A 21,901-nucleotide genomic window follows, 5' to 3' on the forward strand; every position below is an offset into this window, starting at 1 on the left:
GAATGACTGGTGCAAATAATGGTTAGTGTTGTTTTATACTGAAATACAAAATATTATTCCATTGTGCAGACAAAAGAAGCTTATTTTGAATACAGTTTATATATATCACGAGTAATAGACAGTATTGACAGTATTTATCTAAGTAATAAATGATATGCCCCTTTCTGCTTAAATTATAACAGGAGATGTTTTCATGGCTTCGATTCTGCATAGGTTTTATATACATATCAGGGGTTATATATATATATATATATATGAAAATAGATTTGGTGCAAAGTTGAAAACGTGGTCTTGTCACCAGAGTATCTAATGCAATCAGCAGGAACATTCCATTAGTTGCTATGGTGACAGACCACAGAGGTCTCTGGGTATGCCAGTGAGAGGGCCATTTTAACTGTTTGTTTGGAAATGATGGTTTCTTACTATGGGGTCATATTGGCTCTTTAGTGTAAGTAAAGGCAGAAAACATAGCCTTTGTGTCATATGCCATTGTGATTTAATCTCTGCTGAGGTTAAATAGATTTTAATTCTTAAACTAAATAGCTCTAAACTAACTACAAGAACATTTTACTTTATTTAGCGTGATGTGATTATTACAAAAGAGTCCTATTTGAAAGTTGACATCCATCTCATACCTCCCAACTTCTGCCCTCGGTACCAGGACAGACCATGGGAGGTTGAGTGTCACTCAAACTGACAGTGCTATTGCATATGCACATAATACTGCGCATGCGCACAATACTCGCTGGGACAGCAGCATAGAGTCGCAAAATAAGGACTGGGAGGCATGTCATCTTGACATATACAGTTTGGAAATTGACAGAAATGTATTCTAGGATTGATTACAGAGAAAAGGGCAAATTCAAAAGAAGAAGGCACGTCTCCTTATACCGTCTAGCTGTTACATATAAAAATGTCTTCCTTTGCTATTCCCTCCTGAGCCATCTCCATCTATGCTAGCAGACATAAACATCCATGCTCACAACAGACTTACTCATTTACGCTACCACACAAACAATTACACACATACATTCATGCTAACACACAAACACACATTCAGGCTAACACACAAACACTTTCACACCCATGCTTACAAACACATAAGCTTACACATTTATGTTAATACACACAGTTACATACAATCTAATTGAAACATACATACATCCTCCCTCCTTACTCTCTCGCTCACTCACTTACTCCCTGCCTCCCTCTTGCGCCCCTCTTACCTCACTGGCAGCTTTCCCACTTTCACTGTGGGGTCACGTAACCTTGCATTATGTTACCCTACTGCATTCCTGCCTCCCATGCCAGTCCAAAATTGTTTACAAAGGGCCAGTCTGAATCATTTTGGCATTTGCCCCCCTGCCCCCTGGGTCAGCTGTTCCTGGGTGCTACCAGATAAGCTGCATAAAGGTCCTAAGCAGCTACTTGGGGATCCTATTGGTCTACATGGCAGCATGGACCTGCTCCTCCTTGTGCTTCTGTCCCTAAACCAAGGATGCTCTCTGGGCCTCTTGCGACAAGTGACATAAGAGCAGGGATCAACCTCTGACCTAACGCAACCTGTTCTGATGTCAGCGATGCTTTTCATGGTGCTTTCTCAAGGTGCCAAGATTAGTTATGGCTCTATAACATCCTAAAAAATAATTTTCATTAACATGTTTGCATCATAAATTGTGCCTGCTGTGCTAAATTATTTATTATATGTGGTATAGATGGGGGCCAGACAAATCTCTTCACTTAAGGCACCTGAAAACCTAGAGGCACTCCTGACACTGATTTTTGTTTCTCTGCGTATATAACAGTGATTATAATTCACAATTCTTTAAATTAATCTTTCATATGAGAGTTAGTTTGGGATTTTGTTTGGCAGATGCAACCAGCTCTTTGTTTAATGTGAAACAGTACAGATTTGTTTTAATATAATATACTGCCACACCTCCTGACATGTCAGAAAGGACACTCTTGTTTTAGGTTGTGGTTAAAGCTGTGATAAGGCGATAAAGCTTTATGAGACGTTTTACATGACCATTTGAAGAAAAAGAATAACCTATTTCATTTTTACATAGTTTAATTGATAAGCACAGTTTCTGCTGTTTATATAACTATAAAATCAAAGGGTATGACAAAACTAGAATTGGCAGACTAAAAATATGAATGCATTAGGCGTGCTTTAGGTAAATTTGCCCTGCTGGTGAGTTTACTGTGTAGGGTATTTATATTTATAAAGTGGCAACATAAAACAGTGCTGACTCTCAAAACAAACACGTCATATATATAACTATTTACATAGGTATAAAAACAACATCCCTTACATACCCGACTATTTATACAAGCGAACATTGTACACTATTATTATTCTAATGCAAGTGATTAAGTGAATGTATTTGCCAACATCCACCACCAGAGGGCACAAAACACATGCAAAGCACAAAACGGATACAGTGCTTTCCATGATTTATTGTATGTATATTACATTACAATTATTTATCGTAAGCTGGTTTGAGCAGAGCCCTCCTCACCTGTTGTCTCTGTTAGTCAATTTGTTATGTTACATACTACGTGTTATGTCCTGTCTACCCATTGGACAGCGCTATGGAATTTGGTGGCCCTATATAAAACAATAAATAATAATAATTTATATAGTGCCAACAGGAAAAGAGGGCCCTGCTCTTGTGAAGTTTAATATGAATATGAAATTATGCGCACCATACTTATGATGGGGATGGGCACCCAGAGCTAACAAGCTATATTTATACTGTCAACAGGTAATAACAGATACAGATGGGGTAATAGGGACACGTCTCCAAGGGCATTTTGGCATGGTGTCCTAATTAAAACAGTGTATTTACAGGAGTGTCTTCGTCATATGTACCATTGTTTTGGTAGCTATATAACACTGATTCTGTGTCACATTTAGTGAAAGTCACTGAGGAACTGACTCATTTAATTCATGATAGCAAACATGTGAGCAGAATAACCAATGACATACCTTCACTATAAGGAAAACTAGTATTTTACGCTACCAGTTATACAGCAGCTGTTTGGGATTGGGACTGGACTACAACTCCCATGATCCTCTAGCAGTATCCACCAGGAAAAGCAGAATGGCGTTAAATTTACGTGTCGGCCAATGTCTTTGCTCGAGGGGCGGGGCTGCATAATACGTTGCTGTAGGACAGGTAATGTGTGTGGTGAGCGGTGGAGAATGAATGGAAACCTGCAGGGAGTGGAAATTACTGAGCGGCTGCATTGTGTGAATGGATTGAGCGCTCTGCTGCTAGTCTTCTGTCTTTATCATGTGATGGGACCCAGTGACGGGCTGGGCGGATGAATAAACTTCGTGGTTTCTATGGTCTCATTTTTGAGTTTAAACATCTTTTTTTTAGTGCTGAGAGCTGGTGTCACAATACAAATAAGGTAGTCACATTACAAGTAAACCAAGATGGTTGTTCTGGTTATATCCGTGATTACAGAGGTCAGATGGCTCTCTTAACCAAGGACTCTTAAAAAACGTGTTATGCCAGGATGCTGTCGTTTAATGCAATTGCATCAGGGGGTGCACCTACCTGATAGGAGGCATTTGTCACCTTATCCAGACTGTTATGGCGCCATTTTGAAAGGACATGGAGCTATTGGCACGTTCTACTGTACCAATGTATGGCATGTCTGCAGCTGTGCACAACAACTGTGTAAATGCTCGGGCTGCCAAGGTCTCAGGAGCTTATGGTGCCGCATCATTAGAAGGCAAACCGCCTGCCTGCTACTGCTCAGGCCCTCTGGCAAAGTTGGGCCTCTTGGCCTGCAAGAAGCAGCACGGGCGCATGCATTACTTACTGTCACCCTCTTTTAAGAGGCATCGATAGCCCAGCTTCAGCATTCTGTTTGAGGCCTGCAGGTGTCTTAGTTTGGCTATGGATAGAGTGGTGGCGGTAGATGGGTAGGTCTCATACAGAAGAATCACCGCCCGCAAGCTTGGTAAAAGAGACCCGTAACCGGGTATGTGTCGAACCAAAGACCGGCTGGGTCATTAGAGCCAACCCACCAACAGGGTGACATGTTTGAGGAGCGCTATTGGCGGGGTATAGTGACCCACGGAGGAGTTTGAGAGTTAGCGTTAATTTTAATAAAAAATTGAGACAACGGTGAGATACAGAATGAACCCATACACGCTCGAACCGCTCGGGAGCATGAGAGTGTCAGGCGCAGCGAATGAAAATATTAGACGGCATAAGACCCGGTAACAGGAAGTGCCAGGGCGAGAGACCCTGCCGTATGACACAGACACGGGCTGCCTGTATTGCAGGAGACCCTCAGACACAGCCGGGTGATGCAGAGGGAGGGGGAGGAGACAGGAAGGAGAGGCTGAGAGGAGGAGGAGAGAAGGGACTCACGGAGGAAGAGAGGAAAACACAGCAGGATCAGGAGACCGTCTTACGGGGAATAGAAAAGAGACAGCCTGGAATCGGGGAGCGGAGACACCCGGAGAGGACTCTGAGGTATCCGGACAGACGGCGGGTATTGTCACAGCTGTAGAGCCCAGGACTGTGTCCTCCAGCCGGCAGCCTCACACAGCCCTGTCTCTCATCAGATCACCCTTCTGTGCACCCTGCCTACCCACCAGCAGCCCCCAATGCACCTCCCCGCACATCGATACCCTCCGCTCGCCTTCCACTCCATCACTTCACCGCTTCACCGTATGCTCCATTAATCCGATCACCCCACATGCCCCCTGCTCTTCAGTTGCCCCTAGCATTTTCCAGCCTGTACCCTCTCATCAGGTCCCTCTCTCTACACATTGTGCCGGCTATCACTCTCTACATCATCCTTCCAAGTCCTGCTTAGACCCCCCTTTCCTTTAAGATCTGCATTCTCCTGCCCTCACTACCATAAAGTCCTGCTCCATAGCTCCAATTGTAAACATACTAATAATAAGGCCCTGCTTGACACATTCACCCCCCAAAACTCATCTGTCCATCAGGCATGGTCATTAGCCTTTAATAATCTGGTCTGCAGCTAATCTCTTTATCTGGCTTCTTCCCACACCAGTCCCCCATTTGTCCATAAATCTAGAACGTGATGTAACATAAAGCTTCATATATAAGACTTGTGGCGAGCTTCTAAGTTTGTCCCTAATTTAGAAAATTAAGTTGGACTCTATAGGATGATTAGTCCTTTTATCTCTGGCTGCATGTTCCTTTCTCCTCTGCTGTAGACCACCTCATCATCTCTGCTTTGAGTGCACAGCTAATTAGTCCTTCAGTATTTAGATGCTGCCCTGAATTAATAGTACAGAAACATTTCACCTAGGACGTCTCTACCCCCTATACCTATTCCCCCACCCAGTATCACAATAGCCCCCAAGGCCTGAGATGTGAGGCCCCCAACAGTCCGGAAGGATGAACTACCAGCAGCAACTAGCCAACTCAGCAGCCATCCGTGCAGAGATTCAACGCTTTGAGTCTGTACATCCCAATATCTACTCCATCTATGAGCTTCTGGAGCGGGTGGATGAACCGGTGCTGCAGAACCAGATCCGAGAGCATGTTATAGCCATAGAAGGTAAGAGGTGAACCTGGAGGTCATTGTGGTTCTTGTTGGGCTCTGGATGTTGGCTGCCTTTGTTGATTCGTGATGTTATTTATGTTTTTGGCAAAACATGTCTAGAGGTTTACTGTGGAAACAGCTGATGGGGTTGAGTTGTAGGAGGCACCGATTGGTGTAGCATAAGTGTTTTTATTCATCAATATGGAGGACAACAATCTGGATCTGTTGCTTAACCGATTTTAATACATTGGTGCAAGATGTGAAAATGGCTATAATTGATGTCTGAGCATTACTTTCCCTATTACAGGACGGTTTGTTACATATGTCTTCACATACAGTAGATTTCTTTTGGATTTACGCTTGGTTGTTCTCAAACCAGCAGGTCATTCTAACGCAATCAATAATTTCATATTGACCATTTAGTTAAATTACCCAGCATAATTAGATTGAATCCTTTGCTGCTTACATCTGTTTTGTTTGCCCCATTTACCCTGAATTATTCTTTTTGCAGTATTTGTACTTGTCACAGTTTGTGGTGTGAAGGCGAGATAGATTATATTTGTGTCTCAGAGGACGCAACCTTTATGTGCCATCAGGGTTCGCAGTGTTCATCAATGGTGGTCCCCCTTGCCCACTGTTGTGGCATTCACAGGGCTAGAGTCCTCTGTATAAGCCTGTAATTTGTAGAATAAGTAGTTACTCCACATCTGTCAGAACAATGAGCTCCCTGCAGCCTAGTGAGAGGAGGGATGCAGATCTCTGTAAATATTTGCTGTAAATTTTCATTATTGCAGTACGTGCCGGCGCATTGATTAGAAATATCGTTGAGTCTTCCTTTTTCTGGTTTACCGTATGTATGTCTTTTGGATTGTCACGGCATCAATCTTGTATTTGTGTGGCAGCGTTTGGAATAACTTGAAATATGATGTGACCTTTAACATATCAGTCTGCCCATTTTATTAGAGCCTGTGTGCCCCAAAGGACCTCGATCAGCGACTGTGAACTGTTTTCCAGTCAAACCTTTTTCTAGCTAAGTGCCCTTATTATAAACCCCTTTTCTTCCCAACAGGTTCCTTGAATAAAATAACTTTCCGGCAGAATAAAACTTGATATTGGAAATTACAGGTATTGAAGTCCTTATTTCACAGCATTTTTATCCCAAGAGAAGATGTCAGTCTGGTACAGCGACAACAAACAAACCTAAGGAGCCTGAAGAACCATATAGCATTACCTTTTACATTTACACCAGGCTTATATTTGTCATAGTTGTTACAGTAAGCTTTTATCTCAGGTCCACAAGAAGAACATACAATATAAAATAGGATTAGTGGTTGGATGCTTCATGTTTGGAGGCAATGCTGCAATCCCTGGACCAGCAGCTATCTCCTACATCCTTTTCTTCTGGTCTGAATGCTGTTCAAACACAGAGCAGAGGAATTTGCGTGTCTGCGGGCTTCGCGTTTTGATGAATGCGTTTAACACATTTGTCCATTACGTGCCAAGGTATCCCAGCAGGATTTTTGCTGTGTTCACTTTCCTTGGAGTGAATGCCGTCTCTCTCTCACATTCTTGTGAGAGGTATGTTGAGGTCAGGACCACTTACGCTGTACTCTATTTTTTACTTAACATCCACTGTTAAATGGCTCGTGTTGATTTTCTGTCTTTAGTGTTCCTCCAAGGAGACATTTTTCCTAAAGGTGACATCTTTAGGTTTATAGGGAAACCGAGACGGTAGAACGTCGGAGATGTACCTGTGTTGTTTTGTGTTTTCTTGGCCTATTCCTTCTTTTTATTGATTGCCTGAGATTGTTCTGATCCATGATTTTATCTTTACCCAGGACAACGATGGGTAATAGATGTCTTTCAATAATTTTATTTTAAAGCAGCTTCTTCCCAACGGAACACATGAGTCAGGAGCTGCGGCATTAAAAAACAGAGCTCGTCATAACAGAAGAACCGCTTGGTTTAACCGTTATTTAGGAAAAGTGAGCGTCTTGTTGTAGGCACCATCGCCCTTGAGTGGTAGGATCTCCACTGTGACAATGACACCTAGACTGTCATCCTGCAGGCTAGTATCTCAAAGCTGCACCAATGGGAATGATACAATGGAGACGATGTAGGCAAATGTATTTGTAAAGTCTTTACTGTATGCTATCCTCTGTCCGTTTCCATCAGCCACTTGTTGTGCTTGTGGCTATCACAAGTGTTTTTGGGCTGTAGTGCAATGACAGCTGGTGGCCTGTATTTCACTGCCCCTACAGTAATGCGTGATGGATTGGTGGCCAGTGTGAGTCGCCTAATGAGACACCAACAGTTCCATTATATGGCACAACAGTGGTCTGACCTTCCACCTGTGGCTGCTGTTACGGAATGAACAAAAACCTTTTTCTTGTTCACGTCACTTCAGGCCAATGCAGAGCTGGTTAGTCTGCAAACCCACATATTAAATATGTAATAATAATATAATAATAATAATGACGCATATTATATGTGTGTGTCGTTTCTCACCTCGTATAGGAGACAGTGCTGCAGTCTGCGTTTTCAGTCATAAAGAAGAGATACTTTGCTTTTGTAATCTTATCAAAGTGACACAAAGCTTAACAGCATAAGTGGCAGCGTCTGCTGGCACATGGCCACCGATCACAGAAACTGATACACCGAGCATACAAAGTAGCGCTCTATTCCATCTAATGGACACGTCTTGGTAAATTTGTTGCCGCGCTGCATTCGTATTACCGCGCGAGTTGTGATAAGGGAATAATCTGCTTTTAATATCCCTGCCATTTCTGTTCTCTGAATACGAAAAATGGTTATGCTGTATTGGCTCAAAAGAAAGTAGACTCCAGTTGAAGTTGATGATTATTGGGCATACAGAGAAGAAGATGTAAAGTAACATAAGGTCTGATTCTATCTGGAGAAGAGACCTCCTTGGTCCCGAAAGCTTATGAACTTTACAATGAAAGGCGTCCAGTTTGATAAAAGACTCTGTTCTCTGACGCGTTTATTAGAGACGCACTGTATATTAGTGATTCTGCACAAATCCGCGCATGTTCTGTAAGTGAGAGACTCGGAGTGTTTGCCATCTGTTAATTGACTTTGCTTGAAATGCAGAGCTGTGTGTTCAGGTTGGTGGATTGGCAATAGTCTCGTAGTTATTATCATTTATTTATTCAGCGTGAGCGGTCCGCAGCAACAGATACAACAGTAATACAAGCCTAACGCTGCAGATCGACACGTTACATCGGGAAGGCCCTGCTGACAGTCTAGGGATGAACGTGAAGAGCAGATGGTTAAAAATGCGTGTTGCCATTTATATTAATTCATGCTTATTTTAATGACAAACGTTATGGGGTTCTTTCTGCGTATGTGCTGGATGTATGGCTCTATTCAAGCATATGAAGAAGCTGCATAGAATAAGGAAACTGTTTCATGCAGCTCAGTAAAGTTTGGTGATTTCCCGATATTATGCTATTTTGAGTATTATACGTAAAGTGAACGATTGTAAAAAGCGGTGAATGTTTATTTTGCATGTTGTGTTAATTATTTCTATTACAGATAATTATTACTTGAGTATGAGAATTTTAGCAATGTTCTGGTTCTTTTCCGATGGTAATGTCACTATGTACATTCGAAGGTTGCGCGTTTATTACTGGTTCTCGTTTGATTACATATTGAAGCTTAAGTAGTCCAGATTTATTTGTAGTGGGTATTCGTGGCCTTTCAGTTATTTGATCAGCTGTTGTGTTTCAGGGAGTGCGGTATTCTGCATACAGCGACTTCTGTGCTGATCTCCCTCTAAACAAAACAGACTGATTGCAATACAGCGGCCCGATTCTTGTGATTGAAAGACTGGTTTATTATAGGTGATCATGTCTGTCGCACGCTGTTACATTGGCTTGGAGGCGCTCTCTATGGTGGATATATACAGAAGGAAAAACAAGGCCAATTGGTTATCATCTGCCGTCCGGTTCTATGTGAATGCGAAGCTGAAATCCGGAATATTTGAAGGGTCCCCGATCCCGGTTTCATCTGACTCCTGGCATCTACACAGCTCCCTGTTAACTTAGGTGCTGCTAGATTTGTCATGTGCTTACCTCTGCTTGTTGTCTCACGGCTCATAAATAACACCCTGAGGGCGATGACCTTGCTGAGAATACCTAGGTGTCATTTAAAACAAGCCTGTTTATCTGCTGCTTGCGGGGATATTACAGGGACTGCATGGAATGCATTTTTTCAGCCATTACACTGCACTTGATCCATTCCCAAAGGCCTTTGCGTAGCCAATCAAGGCAGAGTATTATGTCTGAAATGGCGAACCTACAGGTCTCCAGCTGCTGTTGGACTACAACTACGATCACTCAAAGCTGGACATAGATCATTTCTGTAGAATATAAGCCAGCTATTGGCTGCCTTAGGTTGTCAGAGTTGGAGTCTATGAACAGCTGGGGGGCTGCAGGTTTCTCTATACAGTAAGCCCTGTTTGGATCTATGCCTTCTGTTCATCAGTGAGCTGTGACTTTCTGGCCCAAGGCACCAGGAGGTCACATAACTTGCCCAAGGTCACTGCAAATCTCCAGATTGTAAACTTGTTTGACCAAAGGCCTCCTCACCTTTTGCTTCTGTGGATCCCATTTATGTGATGCAATGCTTGTTTGTTCTCTCGACCTGTTGTACAGCGCTGTTTGATATTAAAATATTAAAATCGATAATAAAGGCTCTCTACCATCAGGCCGGTGGTTCATCACCAGGATTGTAGTTGTGCGGCGTGTGATGACGTGGATTTTGGTGCACCATACCAGTGCGTTACCTTGCGTGACTGTGAGGTATGCACAGATGGCTGTTCTTTCAATAAAAAATAATAAAAAAAATGACTCACCATGAAAACACATTTGTAAACATGTTAATGAACCAGTAGAAAGATTAGAGGAATCATCTCAGCTGCAATGCTGGATGATATTGTGAAGTACGATTGATATTGCTTTTATTTCTGTAGCTGTGATTAATAGGATTATAGCAGAAGAAGCATAGAAAGTGGGCAGAATTATTGAAAATCATCGCATTCAGTTGCAAATAAGAAAAGGTGGCTGTAAGACCACATGCTGCTAAAACAACCGGTGGCGACAGGTAATTAGAGGATTGATTTTCTTAGTCGGCATGGCAAAGCGACGGAGTACATTGCTGGTTATGATGGCACATGTCTATATTGTGACATATGCTCTAATACTGCCTCAATCACTTGATGGAACCCAAAGTAATATAAATGGTTTTGAGACCTTGTTGAACTCGGAAGGGCCTTCAGGAAGCAAAGGTGTTGTGCAAGCAGACCAATTATTGGTTAAGCTTGGATCCTCCAGACCTAAAGTGATTCCAGCTCCTATTACGGTCAGCCAACATGAGAACAGCAGAGGATTATGGAGGTTGTGTCTCTACATATTGTATTGTAAACCTCCCGCTGTCCCAGGTAACTGCCCCACTGACCTGCTTTTGTAGGCAGTGGGGAACATGGTCCAGTTGGGGAGATGCTTTAATCTTCCCTCACTGGCCCCGGCAGCTGTAAAATGTCTGTTTTAGCGCAGACGTCCATTATAGCTCTCACGTGGCCACCGTGCAAGACCCCGCCCACTTCTAATTCTGGCCTGCCCCCTCCCCGCCTCTTGCCACACCCTCTAACACAGGTGTCCTGATCCATAAAGCATAACCTATTACTGCAGTTTTTTTATCCATGTTCTTTTATGCTCCTTTACCATAAGCTCCAGGCGCGATACAAGCTGGCGGTGTGTATAGACTGCCATGCCTGCTGATAACAGGGGCGCGTAGAAACCTGGCACGAGGATTCACGCGGCAACTCTGTGAACATCATTGGCTGTTGAGAATAAGGCAAGGAACGTGGCCGGAATATTAACCAATTCCTTACCTCTCCAGACACACACAACGTAATTACTTATTCCAATTGAATCTTGCCCAATTCAAAATGATTTTGTTTTATCTCAATTAATACTGGCATTGTGTCAATTGCTGGTGAAGCATACAAACCGGCATTCAAAGCACAGACTTCTACTATATTAACGTGTGTGTGTATACATATAATATATGTAAACGCACAAAATAATGTCACAGAATTATATAACCTTTTTATGCAAGGTTGCAATCACAATCTTGTGCTGCATTGAGCCTTTCACATGCACGCAAATCTATTGAAACAATGTATTTTATGACCTGAACACACGTAGAAGGTCACCGTTGCTTTAATCGCATTTTAACGGCAGGAGACTGTATGGAGGGAGCTGGGCCATTCCCATGAGCTGGGTGCTTCTGGCGTCCAACATTGGCTAGATGGCAAGGCTGCGACATGGCTACTCTCTAGTCATCGAGGGTGCAGCGGGCGATTATTCTGCAGGATTTCTAGTTACTGCAGAAGACACCTGCATTCATTGGGGGATAAGCTGACCCCGCAGAGCTAGTGTCGATACTGATAATCCAGAGAGGGAGCCACGAGAAGTGGCCTTAGAGATACAGCGAGGGCGCCCAGAGGATCCCGCAGAGACAGTCAGCGTGCCATGCTGGAGACAATGCACAGCCGGCAAGCTGATGGCCTTACCACTAAATCTTCACTACACCATGATACATTATTGCACAACTGCAGCAGGTTAGGCGATGCAGCCTCGGTGCAGCTTCAGGGATGCAATACACAGAGGTAATGATAACTCATGTTCAAATGTGACTGTGTGATAAGATAATGGCACATCAATTAGTATAATTGCGCATCTGTCTTATCCCGCCATAACACAAGACATCTAATAACAAGCAACTTGAACGTTGCACTAATTTTTTAAAATACATATAAATGGAAACATGTTACGAGAGTGCTGTTACCTGCAAGCCTGAGGCATGTTGCAAGTGAAAATGTGTCTTTCGGTAAAGGTGAAATGAGGACAGAAGCGATTCTGAGAACCTAGCAACAACACAAGGGTGGAGGGGATGCTGTATGATGGAAACGGTGCTTATCCATAGGCTTTCCATCTGTAGTGCCGAGCTCCCCAATGGTGGTCTCTGCCATACCAGCACCAGGGCGGGTCGTGTAAAGCATTCATCCGAATGCGGACCATATCACCAGTGCCACGACTTACCATGTGTGCATACGTAAGGGGGTTACCTTTTTTTGCCCACCTTTGCGAACAATTTAGACCTGATCATATAGTCAATATTGTCTACTTTCAGATGTCAGTGTTGCTCTCCTAATTAACGCACACACTAAAATATGGTTCCTTTTCCATTTTTAATCATTTTATTCTATGACTGGAAGTTAAGAATATTGCTGGTAATAAAAAATAAAATGAATCTAAGTACAGTTGTGCCTTTTCAGGTCTGCTAAAAAGCGAGATGATTGCTCCCCGTAGCCTTGTCTAAGTAATTTCTTTAATTATATAAAGGCTGCAGCTGCTTCCATCACAAATGATGGGTGGAGGAAATAGAGGTAATAAAGGGTTTTCTTTCTATAGCGTAGAACACAGCGTTGCTTTATCAATATTTTAGTGGCCCCTCTGATAATATTAGTATTGCTGTTTGTGGAGCTCGTCTATTGGTTTTTCTGTGCTAAGTTCTTCAGCAGCAGCTTTGGGAACGATACGTTTTCCTTGCCGGTTCCTTTCCACTATGTGAAGGTATTAGTCATGAACCTAAGCAACACGGATAGAAACCATCCCCCCAGGCGTTGGTTTTCTATATACCAACCTGCCTCATCCGCGTGGAACCTAGTAATTTGCTTATACGTTGTGTGTTGGGCTGCTCTAAATCACTGCATTAGAGAGCTGCATCTTTACACCTTGGTGGCCTGTTCTGGAGGCTAAAAAATGCTCTTTTTATGTCTATGTACAGAACAGACTGGCGTATGAGCAGAACAAGTGATGTCTCCTTTTGCAGCAATGAGAGACGGACATGTCTACATGCTCGTGGGTAGAGAGGCTGTTGTGTTTAGCAGGTTGTGAGCTACAGGTTCTTACTAAAGGGAACCGTTTATAGTCTAAAACGTGGCTGTTTTGTGGTTGACGGACTAAATGCTCATCAGTTTAATACCACAATCTTACTACGTTTGTTTTTAACACGGTGGTTTATTCTATCGGACAGCGCAGTTCTGTCCTTGAAAGCTTACGGACTCGGTATGTAGAAACGTAGAATTCGATGGTGTGTGGGAAGCGTTTGCCCCATCTAGCCGGCCTTATATTCTTTCTTTCACCTAATCCCTGCCTTTGACTTAATTTAATTGCTGAAGCCATGTGTTGTGCTCCTTGCTAAGATTTGCCTTGGGGTGGGATACCTTTGTGGATTGTTAAGTGTCACAAATGAGATCACTTTGCGAGGCTTAGTCGTTTAACCCCGTAGTTCCCACTCATGCAGCCAGCCTTGCTTTAGTAAATTTAGTATAGTTTCAATAACCCTGGTGTCATCTCTTCATTCTCAGTCTTTCTTTTATGAAGATCACTCTGTTATTGTAATACAGGTCAGTGACCAATGTATTCTGTACTCGGACATCAGAGTATCTCCCTAATTCTGCATAATTGATGGACTGTTTTTACAGATTATGGCAAAGTGGATCAAGATGAAAATTTTGGCTTTAGCATATATGAATTGTAATCCTAGGACACAAATTTTAGATTGTTCCTGTAAGGTGTGGTAACAGACTTCAAGAACTGGTGGTATGAGGAGCACCTGGACGTGGACCATCAATGACCTTAATTTGGACACTGACCACACTGCTTAATGATTTAACCAAATCGTTTCTCGTACTATTACATTACATTTATTTATATAGCGCCAGCAAATTCCGTAGCGCTGTTACAATCGATAAAATAAAATCACAAACAATAACAAAATGAGAAGAAGGCCCTGGTTTTGCGAGCTTACAATCTAGTCAGTGGACGAGGGGGAAAGTAAAACAATAGGAGAGACCCGCGTGTTTGTAATGTAAATATATGTCAAATTACGTGATATAGATGCTAATATCCCAGGCAGGCCAGCGCACCATTCCTTCCTGATGCTGTTATTGATCTGCTGTTACGCTCGGATACCTCTTGTTTTTGGAACAACTACCAGGACTGGGATGCATTGGGCGTGAAGCTGCAGCTTCCTGTCACTGATAGCATAATGTCATTTAAAAGAAGTATTGTTACTGTGTATATAGGTACCAGTTTAAAACCAATAAACAGCTTGTTCAATGTTTCCTGTGTCGGGTGTGTTTGATCGTTGGCTATTAAATTTAGGATAACTGCTTGCTTATCTAGAGCATTTTAAATTTGTCTAGAAATTCCTCCCTGCCGGATTTTTCCTTTGGTCCAAAATTTGGATAGTCACCTTTTCCAAATCCAGCATTTTATAGTTAAATCTGCTCAATATAGAACTTGTTACAGACCAAAGTAAGCAATATATGCATTAAAACCCTCTTCACGTGTATACCGTAGGGAAATGTATGTTAACTAGCTTTTTTTCGGATTTGCCACATAATTCCTTCAAATTAACTAATCATACTTATCTTGTCATCCTGAGAGACGGCTCTCAGCCTCCAGGAGGCTTACATTTTAACGAAGTTTCTCCAAAGCAGCTTTTTTAAGTTTTTTTGTTTAAAAATACCATCTGTATGTAGGTTTAGTGAATGATTTTAGTTTTGCTAAACACTTTGAAGCTACATTTCCTATTTGTATTTAGTTGCAAATTCCTTGATCTTGTCCTACCTTCTATTAATCATTTAGATGTGGTAGAAGCTGGGCACAGATAATGTCTGCACTCGTCCCTATGCACATAAAGGCAGGAATACGGTGTGTCCATGGGTATCTATGTCCCAAAGCCAAATCTAAGGACAATGGATACAGCCTTGTTGGTCCTTGAGGCTTTCATCAAAGTCGATACCTTTTTATGGGACCAATACAGGGAAGGATGGCGAGTCGCATATGTTTTTGAGACATCGGAGGTCTCTTCTTCAACTAAATCAAAGAGCACTAATGACGGATCCCACTACGCTCCATGGAATGATGTCTATAAGGTACATTCAGTTCCAATGTTCCATTGAACTTTACCATGACATTAAGACACAGTCGTATGTAAAGTATAAGTCCTGAGTGTGAAGTATATATGCAGTGAGTGTCTTATTTAGAGACTGCAGGTACGAGATGCCTTGAGCTCGCAGTGCTGAATATTTCCTCCATTGGGGGATTTGATCTGGCAGTTTTGAAGAAGGACACTTTGTTCTTAAACCCAATGGGGTTCTTTTTTCTGCCTTAGCATGATATGGTTGTTTTATCCATTTATTGTTGCATCCATGCTGCTTTTGTTTTAAGGAATCGGCAACCTCTTGCTCACCTGCAGTATGTTATCCAAACCGAGCAGCCAGTGTGAGGTCCTTAAGACCTCCTTGCCCTTCATTGAAGTTTTGAAGGTTTTTTCCTTCTTTCCGAGTAGTTTTTCAGTGTTAATTAAAATATATTTTCCATGCTGCATGGGGTTGTTGGGCGTGTTGTATTTGGGATATCTTCATGAGCAGCTGTGAGCCGAGATAACACAGCAGAACCGAGGAGGTGTGTAATATGCTGTATAATTCTAGTGCAAAGTTTTAGGTGTTGGCCTTATCACCACGGTTGTGGTGTTGATAAGATCAGTCTTTGCACTAACATCATTTGTATACACACTGACCAATTGCTCCAGGGCTCTGATGTTCTGAGGGGCTCTACAGCAGTGTTCTGATGGGTCCATATCTTTCCTCTGTCCCACAAAGTGACAATCCAATCGGGACCTGTGACGTGTGGCATCACAATCCACCACACTGACACTGTGCTGAGAACTGATGCCATTTTCTGTGCAGCACAGTGAGGGAGTAACAAGTGTGTGTGTGTGTGCGTGTGTGTGTGTGTGTGTGTGTGTATATATATATATATATATATATATATATTCTCTTTTTGAGCTCCCCTTCCTTGGAATTAAGTCTTGTTAAATAGAAGTGGTGCAATAATGCTGTGTAAACCTGCACCTTAAACGGGACGCACTGGACAAATTGTTGAAATCCAGGCAATTCATCGTTGTAGCTGGTGGACGGCACTCCCTTAATATAAATGTGTCCCAGAGGATGCGTCTACTTTGCCTAATGAGAAATTCGGCCTTGGTCATACCCTGAGCTAGATTGTGATAGGGTCATGGGAAATGTCAGATTATTCTAACAGCTTTTTTGTACACTTGGCACACGTTAACAGCGTAAATAAAACATGTTTCATTCAGTCAATATGAAGGGTCGGCCAGCGGAGTCCTAAGACATTAAAGGTGCTGTTCCACTTTGATAAAATAGTAATTATTCTTTCAGTATGCTCAGAAAAAAACCTTAGCAGATCTGCCATTTTTAGCTCAAAGGATTTTGGGGAGAATTTTCAGTGTAGATAAAATAAAACGTACCGACAGGCAGAGTTGATTCTGTCTACTTTGCCCCAGAGCAGAATGAAAGGGGCACGTCAGCTCTTGTATACGTTAAAGTTCATGTGATGGCTGGAGTGTCCCATTAAGAGCTGTAAATGTAGCTTTAAGTATATCTTTGGCTCATATTACGCCTGTCGTTTTATTCTTTTATCTGAAGGACACCATAATAACACAGAAACTTTTAAGAAACAGTTGTAATTCATGGCAACATCCTATCAGTACCTGCTTCTGTGTCACTTCTGATACTGTATTCAGTAACAAAAGTGGGAACAGCGCTAATACCGTGTTTCCCCGATAGTAAGACACCCCCGATTGTAAGACGTATCGGGGGTTTCAGAGGGGTCGGCTAATATAAGCCGTACCCCGAAAGTAAGACATATGTCTTACTTTCGGGGAAACACGGGGGATTTGCCGGGTCCGCCACTCTAAGGGGCCGGGAAGTCCCCACCAAGGCCGGCCTTACGTGTCTGCGGCCGCACAGGATTTAAATTAAAACATCGGGGTTTTTTTTTAAACTTTATTTAACATCCTCCATGTTAAATAAAGTTTTTTTAACTTTATTTAACATGGAGGATGTTAAATAAAGTTGAAAAAAAACCCCGATGTTTTTATTTAAACCCTGTGCGGCCGCAGACCCCTAAGGCCGGCCCCTTAGAGCAGGGCCGACCTTTGGGGTGTGCGACCGCACAGGGCGCCACACTCCAGGGGGTGCCAACCTGCGGCACCCGGCACCCCTCCAGAGACGGACAGTAATGTCCGCCGCTGGAGGAGCAGGCTCGCAAGGGAGCGGTATCGGAGGTCTTTAACAGACCTCCGGCTCCCTTGAGTGATTTTAAGCCGGGTTCAACCCGGCTTAAAATCACTCAAGGGAGCCGGAGGTCTGTTAATGACCTCCGATACCGCTCCCTTGTGATCTGCGCGGCAACAGCTGTTGTGCGCCGGGGTTTCTTGTCAGATCCCGGCGCACAACACTGAAGCCGCGCCCACCGCTGTCCGTGCCCTCTGACCCGGAAGGAGACAAGAACTGAAGAAGAGGAGGAAAAGAAGCTGAAAGAAGAAAGGAAAGGTAGGAAAGCATTAAGTGAGAGTGGATTGGTGTATATGTGTGTGTGGATTGGTGTATATGTGTGTGTGGATTGGTGTATGTGTGTGTGGATTGGTGTATATGTGTGTGGATTGGTATATGTGTGTGGATTGGTATATGTGTGTGGATTAGTGTATATGTGTGTGGATTTGTGTATACGTGTGGATTGGTGTATATGTGTGTGGATTGGTATACGTGTGGATTGGTAGGTGTGTTGATTGGTAAGTGTGTGAGAGTGATGGGTGTTATGCTGTACCATTTCCAATGTCTTTTTCATGATCTAATTATGCTCTAAAAGTACATCATAACTCCCATCACTCTCAATTTTTTCCCAATATAAGACATACCCCGAAAGTAAGACATAGTGGGGCTTTTAGGGATAAAAAGAAAGTAAGACACTGTCTTACTTTCGGGGAAACACGGTAATAATGAGATATCATTACTGCAGGTGCCAAAATATTTTCTTTAGAATAAGACACAAAAAATCCAGTGTTAAAAGTCTCTACATTGTCATCGCTGTTTCCATATGGACAGCCCTGAGCTGAACTCTGTACAAAATGACCAGGCAATGAATAAGCCGTGTTTGCTCTCGGCTCACGTCCCTAAGATGCGCTCAGAGGATGCTGGTGCTGAAATTTTCTAGGCCGAGCAATACATGGGAACATTTCAGCCTGGACCAGGTTTAATAGTGTCCAAAAATGTATTCTTTCATAGCCACAATTTAAATCTAAAACTCCAGTCGCTGTTGAAAGGTAAATGTAAGCATAGTGTGCAATTTTCTAGTGGGAATGATGCTCAGGTTAGAGGAGGTGGTCATCGTATCTGGGATTAAATATCAACTCTTGTCTCGGTGACCTTGACACTCTTCTCTCCTTCTGATCTTGCAGCCTACACCTGCAGTCTTCTAGTCTAATGGCGGCTGCCCAAATCGCATGGCTTTAGATAAGATTCAGATCATCTGCCAGGCATATTCTTCAATTACTTTTGGCATGAGAAACCAGTGCTAATTTGCATGTATTATGACGGCTCTCGTTTTGGGAGAGAAGGCTGAATCTTCCGTTGTAGCTCCTGCTGTGCGAAGCACTGGTAGCTCTGCCATCTTTCATTAACTTCCTGTTGGCTCTGGGGGAAGGAGAGGTTTTTGGGTATTCACAAGCGATGCTGCTCCTGCAGAGTCAGCTGCCGGTGCGTTTCACAAAGGTAAGTGTCAGGAACGGGAATCCGGTGAGAGCCGGCAACAGGGACTGAGAAAAACCCATGTGTGCCGAACCTCGTTTAACTGTGCGTAGTGGGACCAGAGAACAGCATGCGAACGGGCGCTCGGCACTCCACTACATGTGGCTATTTTTAGTTTTGGTTTAATCAAACACCGTTCTCGTCACAGCGGTGAATTCCCAGCCTTGGTATATGCATTACATAACCTCTTGTTATGTCTGCTTCCTCTTCTTTCATGTTCTGCCTGTGCTCGCTTTTTATATTCTTCTCTCCCGATATTAAGAAGTGGTGTGTTTCCAAACACAATGAATACAGGATTAAAGAGTTGCCCTAAATTACATATTTCTCCACAAACACAGAACAAAATACTGATTATATAGAATATGGTGGCTTTCCTAAGAGTGTCTACTTACTGCAGTGATGGAGCTGCTGCTTGTCTGAGGATAACCATGTTTAAAGTTGTGCTTTATGCTGCTTTCAAAACCTTGCATAACCCATAAAACCTACAGATAGTCCACAAGAGAACGCAGGCAGGCGATGCTTATCTGATGTGACTGCATAGAATTCTGAAAGGACTACTTCAGGACCTGCAGAATCCCTTCATGCGTTTGCAGTGGGGATCACATGATCATTTAAAGGAACCGCACAGCTATCATGTGCATATGGCGGCTGGCATGTCCCTTTTAACTCATTAATTTGTGTTTTTTATACTCTCTGGTTGGCACGTCGCCTATAATCTCCCTATGCTGCAAGATGAGCTAAAGCTACCTGTACTTTCCATTTCTCTGTAGGAGGATCTGTAGGGCTCAGTTTATTATTCCCTGCCCAGCACTCCTGTGTGTTTGTGTTCATTTGTAAAGTAATTACATTTCCTAAGCAGTGTTTTCTCATTCTAATGGAAATTGGATCACTTTCTGACTTTTTGACCCTTTTTTTTCCCTCTGTTTCACTCCCACAGCCAGATCAGGGAATTTCTGTTTAGGGTGGGTCAGAGATCATCCAAGACAGCTGCAGAGGACAAGAGAAGACATAGATGTTGGGGTGGGCAGATCAGTGGAATCTGTAGCAAGTGGCGGTGTCTTTGAGTAATGGCTTTGGCAGCTTCAATGTTTTCCCCCAGCTGATCAGGGTTGTGGAGACAAGACATGGTTGCTCTAAAGGCTGCAGTGATGCACAGGTTGGGAACTTAAGTCCTACGGTAGAATACTTAGTACATGTTAATCAAATGTTTTCTAACAGTTATTCCAATTACTCCCTGCTAACTGTTGTCACTGGTATTCCCATGTGCTTCATCATCTATTTGTTTCCATATGTATCTTTACATTGTGTTACTAGTGTTGGGAAACACGTTTGAAATAGAAGCAAGGAAGCCTCACCTCTTCTTCATGCGTTATGCAGACAAGTTCTTTTTAAACCCAACCCGGGAGCCCTAGATGCCAACAGACTGCATCCAGGATAAAGTGAAGAGCTTTGTACAGTACAGGAAGACTGGGGTGTGGGGGGTTTGGTTTAATCATAATAGGTACGTAATTAAACAATGGCTGTTTTTTAATCAATGTTTGTGTGATTTTTATTGTTTTCCACTATTTGCCAGATAAATGAGAAACATATGTACAAGAATTGTCCGCTTTATTAATAGTAATAATGACAGTCGCTGCAAAGAAAAGTAGTAATACAGGCATCACAAGTCTGACCTACGCACAATATGAAAGAATAATGACCATTTTATCTCCTTCAATGACCTCATCATCCGATTCCCCACCGTAATGTGTTCTGTGGCACAGATGCCAACTCCATCATGTGATCTATCCCCTTACCAAAAGCCGTGACTGCTTATGTTGTTTTTATAATGGAAGACAACAAACTTGCAACAGTTCACAGGATTAAAAATGTTTAGTTATAATTCTTACATTTCTTTTGTGTTCACTTTATGCTCAGAGGAGTTTGGCTGTTTCAAAGCTTAAGTTCTTAAACTGCTGCCCGGATTTATGGGATAAATGAGAAATCCAGAGATCTTTATTAGGAGTGGAAACCTGTGACTGCTCCGGAGTGCGAGGAGGTGCTCTGTATGGGATGAGGGCCACCTCGCTCTGCTGCATGATGCAGTCCAGGAGGCAGTGTGTTACTATGTAAGGCATTCTGTCTGCGTGTTCATTCATGGGGAGCCGGGGAGAAGAAACAATGGAGTTCCATACCTTTCTCTGCTGGTATCATTCCAACTACTAGCAGTGGTATACATTTTCTTGGGGATCTCCGCCATCCCTCCCTGATGTGTCTCTGAAAGGAACAGTATCAATATAGTTAGGGTCAGGGTTCCTCCGCTCTGCTGAGTGTTTGTTATAGACATGCTCAGTCAAGCTGCTGAGCGGGATCACAACACACCACAAGGTTAAATCCTGAATGTTGGGTACGCAAGCTGCTTCCCGTCTGGTGGAAGTGGTGACTTCTACTCTTGCACATCTGGTTGGCCATAGTAGTAATGTCTGGCTTTTCTCCTGCTTCATGCACAATAAGAAGTTGTGCTGTAATCTAATCACCTTGGCAAGTCTACAGTTGCACGGAGAAAAATCTCCTGCGTCCTGTGGCAGTCTTCGGAGTATGATG

The 21,901-nt window shown here is 42.9% G+C and overlaps 1 protein-coding gene across 3 annotated transcripts in view; it reads left to right on the plus strand.

The window, feature by feature from the left end:
• Positions 1 to 4,383: 4,383 nt before the first annotated feature.
• Positions 4,384 to 21,901, plus strand: part of AGAP1 (ArfGAP with GTPase domain, ankyrin repeat and PH domain 1) — a 155,536-nt gene continuing 138,018 nt past the window's right edge. The window contains exons 1-2 of one of the 3 annotated variants that reach the window (XM_053470481.1): positions 4,384 to 4,499; positions 5,347 to 5,562. In XM_053470481.1, the coding sequence (XP_053326456.1) occupies positions 5,400 to 5,562 (163 nt within the window). In that variant the 5' untranslated portion in view covers positions 4,384 to 4,499; positions 5,347 to 5,399. Of the gene's footprint in view, positions 4,500 to 5,024; positions 5,563 to 21,901 lie in introns of those variants that run through there. The other 2 variants (XM_053470482.1, XM_053470483.1) reach the window with 2 other exon arrangements.

Source organism: Spea bombifrons, chromosome 7 (assembly GCF_027358695.1).
Source record: "Spea bombifrons isolate aSpeBom1 chromosome 7, aSpeBom1.2.pri, whole genome shotgun sequence".
Taxonomy (NCBI): Eukaryota; Metazoa; Chordata; class Amphibia; order Anura; family Pelobatidae; genus Spea; species Spea bombifrons.